General features: G+C 41.8%; 1 protein-coding gene across 1 annotated transcript in view; it reads left to right on the top strand.

The window, feature by feature from the left end:
• anos1b (anosmin 1b) overlaps positions 1–8806 on the top strand; it is a 141579-nt gene extending 132773 nt beyond the window's left edge. Inside the window, exons 11-14 of the mRNA XM_067994612.1 lie at positions 523–694; positions 4997–5235; positions 7171–7313; positions 7767–8806. Of these exons, the coding sequence (XP_067850713.1) occupies positions 523–694; positions 4997–5235; positions 7171–7311 (552 nt within the window). The 3' untranslated portion in view covers positions 7312–7313; positions 7767–8806. The remainder of the gene's footprint in view (positions 1–522; positions 695–4996; positions 5236–7170; positions 7314–7766) is intronic.
• Positions 8807–16214: the final 7408 nt, after the last annotated feature.

Genomic DNA, 16214 nt, shown 5'->3' with positions numbered 1-16214 from the left:
TGTTTGTAATAAATCATTGCTGCAACAGCTTTAAAATCCAGTACATTATTGTTAGTGACTGTTTTCATTTGCACAAATCAATGTCATTTTTATTAAAATTATACTTAAGTGGCCAGATTATAATAGCTGCACATTTTTAGCAATTTGGAGGCCATTTAAATTAATTTTACCCTTCACCTTCAGATGACATCATCAGACTCACATTTTATATCCCTTGACATAATGCCAGATGCAGGCTTGAGTCAGACCTATTTGATTCTTTTGCTAAAAAAGAGATAAATTTCAGTGTAACCTGCACTTGGGATCACCTGTGTGTTTGAAATCATTGAGGCTAATGATCAATGTATAAGAAGCATAGCAATGTAGCCAGAGCAAAGACTGCTTTATTTGCTCTTGCTGTGTGTTAAAGATTAGACATGTTTCAGCTTTATTAATTGCTCTTCTTTGTGTCCAATGTTAAATTTAACTAGGAAAACAAGACTTTATTCTTCTTCCTGCTATTTATTTATTTTCCCCCTTCAGGGCACTCACTTCATTATCACTGGTCTCTTATTTGCTTGTGAGTATAAGGTGACTGTGCAACCCATCGTTCTCCAAGGGCTGGCAACACAGGCCGTGACCTATGTGACAACTCCTCATTGCAGCAGTTCAATTAAAATCAAAGTGTTGAAGCGCCTACTTTGTGCAAGGAATGGTGAGTGGGGGGGATAGATTGTGCAGCGCATAGTTGTTTTGTGTTCCTTTTTGGCTAAATGTACCTAGCTTTATTTACTTTCTATGCTTTTACTGCATGGAGCTGTGTTTTCTACTTCTAGCATCAGCATTCCACTGTAAAAATCTTGTGTACGTAGGATTTTGTATCTTTTTATATAGAATCTAATTTATAACAGTTACAGCACGTTCCTTATGTGTATACATAACAGCGCAAAAGCAGAGGTACCGAGGCACTTTTTCCTGTTTTAGCACATGGGATAACTGGAGCGCAGTACATAGAGGAAAATCCAGTGAAAGGATAGCACACCAGTAACGAAGCCGGACAGATTTTCCGTCCATTTAAATTTAGATCACCTGGGGGCAGCACATTTGCTCTTTGCGCTGCACCCAGGTGATCCAATATTTTTTTATATTTCAAAATATACTTTATTTCATAAAATTTAAAGATATACACAGTTCGATGTAAAAGGACACAATTTCAAGCACTGCAGTTTAAACCAATACAATGCAGATCGTACGCACTATGATCTCATTAGTACAATTCAAAACACATGTCTTCTAATACATTCTGTACAATACAGAGTGGGGTGGCCTTTCCCCATAGAGCCTTTGCATCGTCCGTACCTCACTTCAGTGCGTCCCGCAGCACGTACTCCTGGACCTTGGAGTGTCCAGGTGATCCAATATACTCAAGCACAATAACCGGAAGATAGACTCCACCCGGTTTAACCAGTTCTCAAAAAGCCACCTCACCAATTTGGAACCCTTTCAAAGGGTTACTGGACCCGCATCAACAGGAATATAATCAATAACCTGAGGTACTCCACTTTCAACTTTGTTAGTTCTCACCCAGATACCTCCAATGACACAAAACATATGAAAATGACAGACAGGAAAAGACCAGCTGGTCCATCAAGCATGTCCCATATTGTCCCTCCCCCACCAGCCAGCTATAGGATCTCCGAGGAGAGGCAAAAAACATAGAAAAATCCTTAGGCCAAATTAAAGAATCTATAAAAAGACCGTAGGATGAGTCTTAGACCTATTAAATTGCCTGCCCAGTCAGGGAACACTCCCACAAAGCATTGGGTTGGCCATATGTCCAAGTATCTCATAGAATCATAGAAGTTTACAACATGGAAACAGGCCTTTCGGCCCAACATGTCCATGTCGCCCAGTTTATACCACTCAGCTAGTCCCAATTGCCTGCACTTGGCCCATATCCCACTATACCCATCTTACCCATGTAACTGTCCAAATACTTTTTAAAAGACAAAATTGTACCCGCCTCTACTACTGCCTCTGGCAGCTCGTTCCAGACACTCACCACCCTTTGAGTGAAAAAATTGCTCCTCTGGACCCTTTTGTATCTCTCCCCTCTCACCGTAAATCTATGCCCCCTCGTTATAGATTCCCCTACCTTTGGGAAAAGATTTTGACTATCGACCTTATCTATGCCCCTCATTATTTTATAGACTTCTATAAAATCACCCCTAAACCTCCTACTCTCCAGGGAAAAAAGTCTCAGTCTATCCAACCTCTCCCTATAAGTCGAGCCATCAAGTCCCGGTAGCATCCTAGTAAATCTTTTCTGCACTCTTTCTAGTTTAATAATATCCTTTCTATAATAGGGTGACCAGAACTGTACACAGTATTCCAAGTGTGGCCTTACTAATGTCTTGTACAACTTCAACAAGACATCCCAACTCCTGTATTCAATGTTCTGACCAATGAAACCAAGCATGCTGAATGCCTTCTTCACCACCCTATCCACCTGTGACTCCACTTTCAAGGAGCTATGAACCTGTACTCCTAGATCTCTTTGTTCTATAACTCTCCCCAACGCCCTACCATTAACGGAGTAGGTCCTGGCCCGATTCGATCTACCAAAATGCATCACCTCACATTTATCTAAATTAAACTCCATCTGCCATTCATCGGCCCACTGGCCCAATTTATCAAGATCCCGTTGCAATCCTAGATAACCTTCTTCACTGTCCACAATGTCACCAATCTTGGTGTCATCTGCAAACTTACTAACCATGCCTCCTAAATTCTCATCCAAATCATTAATATAAATAACAAATAACAGCGGACCCAGCACCGAACCCTGAGGCACACCGCTGGTCACAGGCCTCCAGTTTGAAAAACAACCCTCTACAACCACCCTCTGTCTTCTGTCGTCAATCCAATTTTGTATCCAATTGGCTACCTCACCTTGGATCCCGTGAGATTTAACCTTATGTAACAACCTACCATGCGGTACCTTGTCAAAGGCTTTGCTAAAGTCCATGTAGACCACGTCTACTGCACAGCCCTCATCTACTTGGTTACCCCTTCAAAAAAACTCAATCAAATTCGTGACACATGATTTTCCACTCACAAAACCATGCTGACTGTTCCTAATCAGTCCCTGCCTCTCCAAATGCCTGTAGATCCTGTCTCTCAGAATACCCTCTAACAACTTACCCACTACAGATGTCAGGCTCACCGGTCTGTAGTTCCCAGGCTTTTCCCTGCCTCCCTTCTTAAACAAAGGCACAACATTTGCAACCCTCCAATCTTCAGGCACCTCACCTGTAGCTGTCGATGATTCAAATATCTCTGCTAGGGGACCCGCAATTTCCTCCCTAACCTCCCATAACATCCTGGGATACATTTCATCTGGTCCCGGAGATTTATCTACCTTGATGCGTGTTAAGACTTCCAGCGCCTCCCTCTCTGTAATATGCACACTCCTCAAGACATCACTATTTATTTCCCCAAGTTCCCTAACATCCATGCCTTTCTCAACCATAAATACCGATGTGAAATATTCATTCAGGATCTCACCCATCTCTTGTGGTTCCGCACATAGATGACCTTGTTGATCCTTAAGAGGCCCTACTCTCTCCCTAGTTACTCTTTTGCCCTTTATGTATTTGTAGAAGCTCTTTGGATTCTCCTTTGCCTTATCTGCCAAAGCAATCTTATGTCCCCTTTTTGCCCTCCTGATTTCTCTCTTAACTCTACTCCGGCAATCTCTATACTCTTCAAGGGATCCACTTGATCCCAGCTGTCTATAGGTGGTTGGCAAGTCAATAAGAAGTGATATAAAAGATCCAAGATAGATGTATTATTACAAAAATAAATGTGAGAGCAGCTGCTCACCACCCCAGAATATTCCTCTCCTCCATTTTGAAATCAGAATCTTCCCTTTGCAAATATTTTAATTTCCCTTGTGTTTCAATCAGTAATCCGCTGAAGGGGGGAGTTATATCACAGTTCATTTCAAACATTGAAGGGGGTCGTAATTAGCTGACTGGGATCTGAAAATTCTCTGATTCAGTGTGCTGGTTGCATCATTAGTTTCACCCATAAATCGATTATTCACAGGGGACGTGATGAAAATGTTGATGCATGGCACCCCTTTTGGTAATTAGGTGCTTCTCAACCATTTTCAAACTTTACAAACATACGAATTGAGAGCAGGAGTAGGCCGTTTGGCCCCTCGAGCCTGCTCTGCCATTGGATAAGATCATAGCTGATCTGATTGTGACCTCAACCCTACTTTCCTGTCTACCTACTATAATCTTTGACTCCCTTGTTAATCAGGAATCTATCTAACTTGGCCTTAAAAATATTCAATGACCCTGCCTCCACCGCTCTCTGGGGAAGGGAGTTTCACAGTCTCAAGACCCTCTGAGAGAAAAAATTACTCTTCATCTCCGTTTTAAATGGGAGACCCCTTATTTTTAAACTGGGTGAGAACTAACAAACTTAAACTTCACAGGGACAGTACGCTTCAAATCTTCACCTATGTGGCCTTGGTGGCGATGACAAATGTCCTTGCGGACAAATAGAAACCACATACCACATCGCTGAATCTTGCCCACTAACTAAACTATCTGGTGGCTATACATGCTGGTGATGACAATGCTCTAAGATGGCTGGAATTATACGTGGAGTCTGCATCCGCTAAATAAATAAATGAATTAAAGGGGAAACAAGGGATGGCTTTGTCTGAGTGCCATTCTGTTGGGGTTGTTAATTCCTTATAGCAAAGTATTTTAAGTGTGGTTCTGATTAATTGCAATTCATTTTTAAGCTATTCTTATTCATTGAAAAAAAAATTAAGTATTAAGAATGGAACACTTAAATCCACAACAGCATGTATTTTGGTTTATTGTTGAATATTATTTAAGTAACTTCAAAATAAACCCCAATGTAAAAAGAAATTTATGTACATATATATTTGGACATGGAAATAAATGGTACTAAGTTTCTTCTGTCTTGATACCAGGGCTTCGCCAGACATCCAGTCCAGCTTCTGGAAAGGTCATATTGAAAGCAGAGAAACTAACTGCTGCTTTTGTTGCTGAAAATGGCTCAATCACTGGAGAGTTTCACTGGCAGGTTTCACAGAGCAAACCTCATCAGCTAGTCACTGGGCACCAATTGAATTGGACACAGATATCCACTGTTAACAGACCAGTTGTCGTACCAGACATGATCATTTCCCGAACTCAAATACTGCCACCTGTAAGTTACCAGTAAGATGCTGTGTTCGTGTGAATTGTGGGAGAGGGGAAGAAAGCTTTAACTTGTATTTCAACTACGGTAAAAAAAAATTATTTACAGTCTGCTTCTAAATATTGGATTTTTAAAAAAATTGGTCTAAAACATATGAAGCATAGTGGTAAAGGCCGAGAAATTGGTTTGGCACGGAAATCGGTGCGAAATAGGCACGTGCCAAGAACATGCACCCAAAGATGTCTGCCCAAGGCCCCCTCCAAAATGAGCCTCGGGCCTCATTTTCATAAAATTGGCTAGCTGCGAATGCTAATTGGGTGGCCCATACAGCTCGCCAGTCGGAGCCCTAGAAAATTCGGCCGGCTCCGACGCGGAACTGTCCCACGTGTAAGTCTTGGCTGGGGGGGTGGGGGAGAGGCGAATGGGAGGGGGCAAGTAATATTGCTGCGGAGCCAGGAGGATTAGGAATGCTCCTCCGAGCTCCACATTAAGTTAAGTAAAAACCAAATCATTTTACTTACCTTTTCAATGATGGCCTCCGGCGGCCCTTTAAGGACTGCTGGTGAGGCCACTTTAGAACCAAAAAAAACTGGGCGGAATATGCGAGGCGCTTTTCTGCTGAATTTGGCAGCACGGTCCTAAAACTAAAAAAAATAGCATATTCAAGGGGGCCAATGCCTGTTTCAGGTGGGTGCCTTAGACACTCAAAAATTGCCAGTTTACAATTCGGCAGCTAACACACATCCAGGGAATTGGGCGCATGATACCGCCACCCAAAATTCATCCCCCGAACACGGGCAAATTTGTCCCACATGTTTTAACTTCAATCTTCATCACTTTGATGACAACCTCCATGACCTTATTTTACTATATTAAACATTCTTAACTGCATATTCAATTCACTTACCCCATTATAAAAAGAACATTAAAGCCCATGGATAGATTCATCAGGATGTAAAATTATAGCTATGAAGGAAGATTTAAGACACTGGGATTATTTCCACTGAAACAGAGAAGGCTAAGAGGTTTTTAAAATTATGACAGGTTTTACAGAGTGAATGAGGAAAAACTATTTCCTCTGGTTAGGGAGTCAATGACGAGAGGTCATCAATTTAAAACTGTCAGTAAGAGAATGAGGAGAGAAGTTAGGAAAAATTTCTTTACAGACGGTCGTCAGAGCATGGAATGATTTGCTACAGGGCGATGTTTAAGCAGAGACCGTTGCATCTTTTAATAGAAAATTGATACATCTTTGAAGCAGAGGAAGATGCAGAATTATAGGGAGAGAATGAAGCAATAATAATTTTAGATTGCCTTAGCAAAGAGCCAACGCAGACTTCCTTCTTTGTTGTAAACTTTAATGACACATCCTCCCTGACCATGACACATACTTTTTATATTCTTCCTGTAGAAAAAGCGTCATGCCTGACAATTCAACTAAGATTGAAAACTTTCTATGTAGGAAAAATCATGGGAAAGGTCTGAATGTACACACTACTGGTCTTTGAGGATGATTGCTCTGCCCCACCTTTACAAGCACAAAGTCTTAATTTGGCAATTAGGCACTGTGGAAGTGCAGGTTATTCCCCTGTTGATTCTTGCCTACCTGCCTTTGGCCCAGTTCTTCTGTTTGATCCTGCCATAATTTCTAGCCAGAATCATAACACAGCCCAGATGTTAATGTCAACAGAGGCTGAGAACTGATCCGCTGAAAGTTTATTGCTGGAACATTCTTGATTAGCTCCTTGATTGTACTCAGCACTTTTCTATTGTGATAGTGACCTCTGGTGTTGGAAAATTGTACTTTACAGTCTTTAACAAGTCTGGGAGACAGATGGAAACACATCCAGGTATCCAGTGTTGATCCCTTTGGTTAGATTACAGACTGTAACTCTTCTACCTGTTTAATTGTTGAGCTCTGATCTATTCTTGTATTGTTTACAGGATCAGCCTTTTATGACCATCCTCAATCTCCGGCCTATGACGACTTATCGGATTCAAGTTCAAATCCTGTCCGCAACTGGCAAAGGCCCAACAACTGTTAAAACATTTCAAACGCCACAGGCTTACACCACAGCCTCATAAAGGTTAGTAATATCTTCTCCAATTGATTCTGTGTTGTTGTTGTTGTTGTTGTTGTGAATAAAGCCATTATCGCATAAAACTAAAAATAAACATTGCCAGGACCAAACTATCAAACCGTGCCACACATACAGCACAGTCCTAATTATTCCATTCTCAGATCTCAGTGGGGTGGGGGGAGAGGAAATTTCTCATATCGAGGATTGCTGATCAGTTTACATAACGTACTCGGCCTGAAAACATTGGCCAGCCACTTTGCTCCTCTAAATGTCTTTTAATCTTTATTCAGTTTTAACTACTGCTGATCGTCAGCCACTTATAGACTTGACAGCTTCATGAGTGCTTTCTCTGTAGTTTTGGGTTGGGGGCTGATGTTTAACAGCCCATTTTATTTCATTACAGCAGTAAGTATAAATTGACAACCTACTTTGATATGTTACATTTTTTTTAAACTTCAGGTGCCAACCAAGATAATCAATCGAATTTGGTGTCAAGAAGCTCACAAAGAGAATGACATTTATACAAAACTTGGAATCATCATCATGGCAACCAAAGCTGTCCTTAATCTAACAGCTGAGCTACTTGTACGACTACCTGGAAGATTGGGCTGTCTGGGTTCTCCATCTCCTCCAGTTTCATGTGTTGCAGCGTTTATTGAAATTTGCAATTTCCTCTTTTTAAATAATTCTTCATAATATATTTGGTATTCACGGTCCTGGCACCAGTGTCTCAGAAAACCCTGGATTGTTGTGATTGAGGAAACAAGCTTGTGGCAGTCTCTCACTAACTTAATGGTTGTTGAGTAACGAGGAGCTACATGTCTGATATTTCCCTTGATACTGCAAAACAATCTCAAGAGACAGATCAAACAGAAGACTAATAATTACAACCTGAGGTAAAACACGGTAGAGTCCTAATCATTATGATTTATGAAAACATACATCATGGAATAATGTGAGTGAAAAATTGATAACTGTCCAAACCACATGTAATAACAATGCCAAAGACTGCCAGTTGTGGTTACAGAAAAGTATAATTAATCGGCATAGCTTACAAGTAATGAGAATACATATTGGACCAGAAATTGCTCCCGAAATAACGGAGGAGCTCAACAGCACTCTCCATTTTTAATGGCGAATTGAAGGAGCAAGTTCCCGAGTTTGCACATGCGCACTAAAACGTGGACATCGTTAACTTGCTCCTTTTGGTTCACCAGCGATTTGACAGCTTCGAATTAAAAGGCCATCGCACGCCGCAACCGGAGAAATTATTGAAAAATTGCAAACTTGCTTATCTGCCCGGCTAGAAAGTAACTAAGTACGTCACCAAACAGATACGCTTAAAAATACCAGGTCTAAACTAAGTTTTAAAAGCGAGGTTAGTCTTAATGACTGCCAAACAACTAAAAATTAAAATTTTAAAATGTGGAGTCTCATATTACTCCTTATTTTAATAGTTTTTGGTCATTAATAAAAAAAAATTAATTTTTTTTTTTCCTTCCGTCTCTTTAATTTAATTCAATTATTTCTTTGGCTTTTTATTTTTAAAAATTAAATTTTTATTTATAATGACATCCAGAATACTAACTTTAAATGAATGAAGTCTGTTGCCTGCTTGAGCAATGCAGCCTGATTCTGTGAGCTTGACGTCTCTTCCTGACAGATTTTGTGGGCGTGCCTTCTGTTCTCACAGGCTGTTCCATGCGCGTCAACACTCTCTGCTCAGAGGCTGGGTTGATAGCGCACAATTTTTTTAAAGTTCAAAATCAAGCAACTCAACGTCACAGAGCCCACAGTAGGTATTTTCGTTACTTTAATTCACAGGAGCTGCAGTGAGCGTTGCCTCTGCGTTCTACGTGATTTCTGGCCCATTACCTCATTACCATGATAGGTTTCTTTTTTTAAAGAGAACCATTTTATCATCTCCACTTATGTTAACTTTAATATCTGTCACAAGGTTATTCTTTGCACTATACCGGACTCTCCCTCCCTCACCAAATTAAAGCAAATGAGTAATTAACCACAAGAAGGGAGGCAGTGGGATTGCAATTTCTGTCTGAACTTCAATAAAAACTCCAGGATATTAAACTAACATTATATTGTGCACTGACCAGTTGGAGTTTGCATATGATATTCCCATTACCTCGACTGAACTGAAGTCATAATGTTCTGCAGGTATTTTATTATTAATGTCAGTACTTTGCTTGGTGTGTTCTCAATCATATGCATTTAGGAAAACAAATTAATCTGAAGTTTGTAATATCTATAACTTGCTAAGAATGAGGGAACATCACATAGTCTCTGAGACTGTTGGCAGACATTTTGTAAATTCGTTGGCCAAACGTATAGGAATGAGAATTACATAGGAAATCATTGCTTTGTCTGTGTTCAAGTTGGAGCCGCTTTTAAAAAGGAATTAAAACAGCAGATTCAATTCAGCATATCCATGCTCTCCTCGCACTGAACCTCATTTGAAGCGGGAGCAGGCTAGAAAATCAGTGCTACGATGTTGTAGCCCTACCACAACCCACACTCTCCATGTCCAGATCAACACTGGGGAGTAGATTTTCAGACCTCTCGGAGACAGTGCAGTGGCGCCCAGAATATGGTGGGGAATGACTTACCGTCCAGTTCCAGCCATCGCGGTGACCGCTGCAATCTTCCCCCCCCGCTGGACATCCAGAGCGGGCCCCTGAGCCAGGCAGCAGGCCCCTTTAAAATGCAAATTGGGGTCCTAAGATGCCCCTCATACTTGGCTTTTTTTTTCCCCAGGGTTTTCATCTGCATTCGCCAGCCCACGATTTTCTACTCATTCATTTTAATGGATGTAAAATGGCGGGCAGGCGAGCACAGAAGCAGAAACCTCAGCCACTTCCTCCTGCTTTGTGCAACAGTTGCTGACAAAATAACAAGCCCTCATAAATAATATCTTTCCATATGTAGCGCACAAACTCCATCAGCTGGGCTTTGTCAGTCGATTCATCCATTTCGATCACACAGGCCTCATGGGGTGAAATTGATCTCCGGCGGTAGCGCAAAACAGGCGATAGCGAATCGCCGTCCCGTTTTTACATCCCCCCCCCCCCCCCCCCCATATATCAACAACCTTACTTAATTTTGATTCTCATTTTTATGTTCCTTCAGAGCTTCAAGCCCAGTTAGAGTTTAATTAGTGGACATTATGGGAACAATATTTATCTAAGTCACTTCTAAATGGTTTAGAACTAGTGCTAATCCTGCCTGAATGGTCAAGTGTAAATAGCACTCAATTCTCCAGTACAAGCTAAGTTAAATAATTATTCACAACTCCAGATGCAATCTCAGATGGATCATGGGAAGACACTGTTGGTTAGGAAGAGCAAAATCATGTCAGTGAAATTCAATGGGATGCAGTTAATTATAGGGGAGTGTCACAATGGGGGGAGAAAAATTCAACAAGTTTCCAGAGAGCTTAAAAGGCATCTCGTCAACAGCCGTTACCAAGATTGAAGGCATGGGGAATTAAGAAGTGCCAGGCAAATATGAAGGGAAAGGAATCTTAGCTGAAGGAATGAGTCTCCAAACAAGTAAGGAAGCAGCCTAGCATTCGCCCCCTAATTTGATAGCTGCTGAAGTTAAGGAGGTGTCTGCCTACTTTGGGAAGTGTAGCCTCATTTAGTACTATTCCAAAGCACGGTAATTTCACATTTCTCTGCAGGTGCTCAAGCTGCTTGCGAGAATTGACCTCTGAGCCACTTCAAAGCATCATTTCCATAGATCAGCATTGGAACATACCTGCAAGGAGTTGCAGTCAAGTTTCAGGCTGTCCCTGCATGTTCCAGCCCTATGCTCCAAGATCACTGTAGGTGTCCCTACAGCAGATGGCACCGCTCTGCATATGCCTCTCTGCTGACCCAGACCCTGAGAAGAAAAGTATGCATGCCATTGGCAAATAAGTGTGCCAGGACTAGAAGAAATGGTTAGCAGCATCTTGGTGGGAACAGCCGATGCTAACTCGTGAGCAGTCTGTGTTGCCTTGTTTCATGCAGTATGATGACTGAATCATAGAATGGTTACAGCACGGAAGGAGGCTATTCGGCCCGTCGAGTCCATGCCAGCTCTCTACAAGAACAATCCAGCTAGTCCTACACCCCCGCCCTATCCCAGTAGCCCTGCAAATGTTTTCCCTTCAAGTACCTATCTAGTTCCCTTTTGAAAGCCACGATTGAATCTGCCTCCACCACTCCCTCGGGCAGTGCATTCCAGATCATAACCACTTGCTGCGTAAAAAGGTTTTTCCTCATGTCGCCTTTGGTTCTTTTGCCAATCACCTTAAATCTATGTCCTCTGGTTCTTGACCCTTCCTCCAATGGGAACAATTTCTCTCTATCTACTCTGTCTAGACCCTAGACTGTGACTGGGGTGCTTCTGAAGAACTTTTTAGCATAACGGGTAGCCAGACGTTCCCATCTCACAGTGACGCCATCAAGGGTCTGCCTGCACAGCCACCTTTGGGAAGTGGAGTCTCACCAGTATTATGCCAAAGCGCAGTAATTTCACCTCTCTCTGCAGGTGCGGGGTTGGAAGTGCCAGGGGGAGGGCAAGGAGCATCTATCAGGCAGCTTGATCTACCTGGTATCCCCCCCTCCTCCCGGCCCAAACCCTTCTCTTCCACCAACCATGTCAGCTTGGAGGATTCCCATTGGGAAACCCGCTGGAGTTAAGGCAAAAAAATAATTAATAACTGCTGGCACAAAGGCTCATGAAAACATAAATGACAGCAGAAAAGAAATACCACCAAGGGCCCAGAAAAACATGCCTTTAACATCTGTGGGCCTTTCAAAGGCTCACCTACTTGAAGGTATGGCCCATGGCCTTCTTGCCACTAGGTTTCATGCTGGGGACTTGGTGTTTAACACACCCATTGGCCTCAAATTGGAGCACCACCCTCCTCAAACCCTTTAGTATATAGTAATGAAGCTTCCATCCTGGCCCACCTGGAAAATGGAGCAGGGCTGATTTTAGGCAGCAATCGGGCAGGAGTCCTTTCTGATAGATACACCTCATCCATCTTCCCATTCAATCAGAATGTACTAAACACTACAGTTGACCCCTGCATCTTTCCATCTTATATATAAAACAGGGTAGAATTTCCGCAGGGGTTCCCCAGTCTCCCCGGAGTAACTGCTGTTTACGGGAGATTGTGGAACCCCATAGAAAAGCACCACCTGCTATTGGTTTATGAGGAGGAACCTGAAAGATTGGATCTGTTGTCCGACCCTCAGCACTACACTGGGTTCATAAACTTACATATATCTTTACATGGCCTTAAATTTTTGCATGCTTAAGCCAGTTTTGGCATGTTAGGTTAGGAAGCTACAAACTCTCATTTGGTGCCACTGTATTTTAATTGGTAGTTGCATCAGATTTGCACCTGACATTGAGTTCCATCCTTCTTGAGCAGCTATTTTGCCAAAAATTCTAACTGCCACCACACGCCCTTTAGAGCTTGAACATATACTTTCTTGTATAAATGTCTTTTGAGATCTGATGTAAAATATAATAAAGATTTGAGTGTATTAATCATATTGGTAAATGGGTTGTGGAATGTAATGCAATGCTGTGAGCTCGCAGATTGATTATCACCACTAAATAGTCATTCCACTCAAGGTCTGGATATCTCCTCTGCGCTCCAAACAGTTGATATAGATTCCACATGGAGCAATCGTCATATTTTCTAAACACTGCTGTCCAGACTCTTCTGTAGAAAATACTGTCCATGGTGAAAAGTGTTAAATCAAATAATGGATAGCACACATTTTTTGGCACGACTGCAGTGTAGTGCTATGGTATGTGGAGAAGAACTGAATGATGAAGAAAGTAAGATTACTTATCCATTATGGAGGTTTGGCCGTCTGTGTTTTTGGAATATAGTTTATCGTTCACATATCTCTTTTCCTATCCCCCACCTTCACCCCTCACTAACAGTACCACTCATTTGGAATATTTGGACATTATTTAGTCACATGCTTTGTCCAACAACCATCTTGCATTTAAATGGCACCTTTAATGTAGAAAACATCCCAAAGCACTGCTGCCAATGATGCAGTAAGGGAAAAAATGGACACTAAGCCAAAGAGGGAGATATTAGGAGGGGTGACTAAAAGCTTGGTCAGAGGTGAGTTTTAAGGAGGATCTTAAAAGGAGAGGACAGAGGGGTTTAGGAAGGGAATTCCAGATTGCCGGGCCTACGCAGTTGAATGCACAGTTGCCAACAGTGGGCTGAAAGGAAAGGGGATGCATAAGAAGCCTGAATCAGAGGAACAGAAAGTTCAGAGCATACTGGTTGTAGCACTGGAGGAGGTTACATAGATAGGAGGGGTGAAACCATGGACGGATTTAAACACAAGGATGAGAATTTTACATTTGAGGTGAACCGGGAACGAGTGTAGGTCAGTGAAGACGGGTAATGGACAAGCAGGACTTGGTGCAAAATAGGTTATGGGCAGCAGAGTTTTGAATATGCTAAGTTCACGGAGGGTGGAGAATGAGCATTGGAATAGCCAAGTCTGGAGGGGGTAAAGGCATGGATGATGACTTTGGCAGCAAATGGGCTGGGGGTGGGGAGGCAGGAGATGTTACAGAGGTGGACGTAATGGAGAGAAAATGGGAGCAAAAAGCTCAGCTCGGTGTTGGATAGAATGCTGAGGACGCGAACAGTCTGGTTCAGCCGGAAACGGAATGGAGTCAGTGGCAAGGGTACGGTGTTTGTGGTGGGAGCCGAAGACAATGGTTTTGGTCTTCTCAATGTTTAGCTGGAGGAAATTGAGGCTCATCCAAGACTTGATGTCAGACAAGCACGCTGATAGTACAGAAGCAGTGGAGGGATTATTTGTGACTCCGGTTAAGTAAAGGTTATAATGTGTGCTGCCTCCGGCAAGGAACCGAACTGGTATGTGGTCAGGGTAGGGGCAGAAGACAAGGATATGTGACTTGAGTGAGACTTCAGACAGTTTAAAAAAAATTGAAAAGACACTGTTCCCAGTGAGCCACTCCTAAGGTATTTCGAGTACATGTATTAGAGAATTAGGAAGAATATATCAACGGTAGGCAGTCTTACTTTTAAAAAGAGAACTTAATTTTGCTACATCTTCATAATATACTGTTTTATACCATTTAGTTTTTGTATTTGTTTTATTTAGTGATAATTTACTGCTGGTCTGATATTTATATATTTTATATATGTGACAAATTGTGACCTTGTTAGTGTTTTGTGTATTTTTTCCAGGACCTGTAAGTATTGTGTTGCCTTTTATGTACAGAAACAGGACACCTTGTCCTTGAAGTGCTCAAGTTTCTGATACTTTTTTCTTTATAAGTGTCCGTTTCATGCATGTAAACTTTCTAACAATAAACCTGTTTTGATAAATGACAGACTAAAATGTTGCTCATTTGCAATAGTTTTCTCCTGAGGTGTGTGAGTAAATGAGGGTTTTTTTATTCGTTCATGGGATGTGGGCATCGCTGGCGAGGCCAGCATTTATTGCCCTTGAGAAGATGGTGGTGAGCCGCCGCCTTGAACCGCTGCAGTCCATGTGGCAGATGGTGATGGGAGAGGGAATGAGGAGGTTGTTGAAGTTCAAATGAAGTATGCAGCACAGCAGCACTCATGGGGGAAAGGGAGAAAGCTCTTGTGACCTGTGAACGCAAATGCGGACAAGATAGTTCTGTGTGTACACAACTCTCTTTTTCCCTCATTTGATTTGGTGCCTAGAAGGGAGGGGCAGTGCAAGGAGTTGACGAATTGAGCCATGATGTGGGTTACCCTTTGTCATTTGCATCATGGTCTACTTATATTAGTCAGGACACCGGAGGTGCTTCTGAACAGAAACAGAAGGAAAGTAAGAGCTCATGTCCTTCTACTTCTGACCCACATTCACACTGCTCCCAGCGGCCAGTAGAAAGTCATGTAGGCAGGTGCCTTAGAGCAGATCACCTGCTTACCTTCATAGCTTAAAAATGGTTGCTTGCACAAGTGAGAAAGAAGCATCTAAAAAATATAGGAGAGAGAATAAATTGGAGGACAAACTGGATATTGAACCTTGCGATTTAGGTTTCAGTGAGAAAAATCTGTCCACTATTCCCCTTTGTGAAGTATGAGAACACAACAAATTCTGCCAATGGAAAAACTTCATCTCGGATAAAAATTCCTAGGATTCTGCTCCAAAGCCATGTTAGCAGAGACCAATTCACACCCATCATTTCACTCATGAAATGGTAATGGCATATTCAGGAACAAAAGAAGGGATATAGAAAAGTGAAAAATTGTAAATGACAGCTCAGTGAGTTATGTAAGCTCCATCTATGAGGAGTTCAGGTGGTTTACAACACCATGAAAAGAATAGCTGACCCAAATTGGTCCAGACTATAGCTATGCTGGAATTTTTGCCATGTGTTATAATAGAATCTATGGCTTCACTGCCACGTGCTTTCAGGACATCATTAGAGCTCCTTCCCTAGTCTAATCCTTCTGATTAACAGATTTGGATGGAGGACTGAAGTGTCAACTAAGATCATAGGAGTTGATTAAGATACAGCAACAGGTTAGCAAACAATACATCAAATTTCATCCCACATATAACAAAGAACGTCTAAATCAACTGAAATTGAATGCTAAGTTTGAACACATAGTAACATTATCAGCTTCTGGGATCGAACAAGTTGGCATTTCTCAGTAGCTTCTTCAAATCAAGTAATACACTCTTTATGGAATGCATTTGAGATGGTATCCTAGAGCAATACGTCATGGAACCAACCAGGGATCAGGCTATTTTAGACCTTGTATAATGTAATGAGACAGGGTTAATTAGTAATATCTCAGTAAGAGATCCTCTGGGGAAGAGTGATCATAATATGATAGAATTTCAC

The sequence above is a fragment of the Heptranchias perlo genome, chromosome 13, assembly GCF_035084215.1.
Source record: "Heptranchias perlo isolate sHepPer1 chromosome 13, sHepPer1.hap1, whole genome shotgun sequence".
NCBI classification, from domain to species: domain Eukaryota; kingdom Metazoa; phylum Chordata; class Chondrichthyes; order Hexanchiformes; family Hexanchidae; genus Heptranchias; species Heptranchias perlo.
This window is presented reverse-complemented; position numbering and strand designations above follow the sequence as displayed.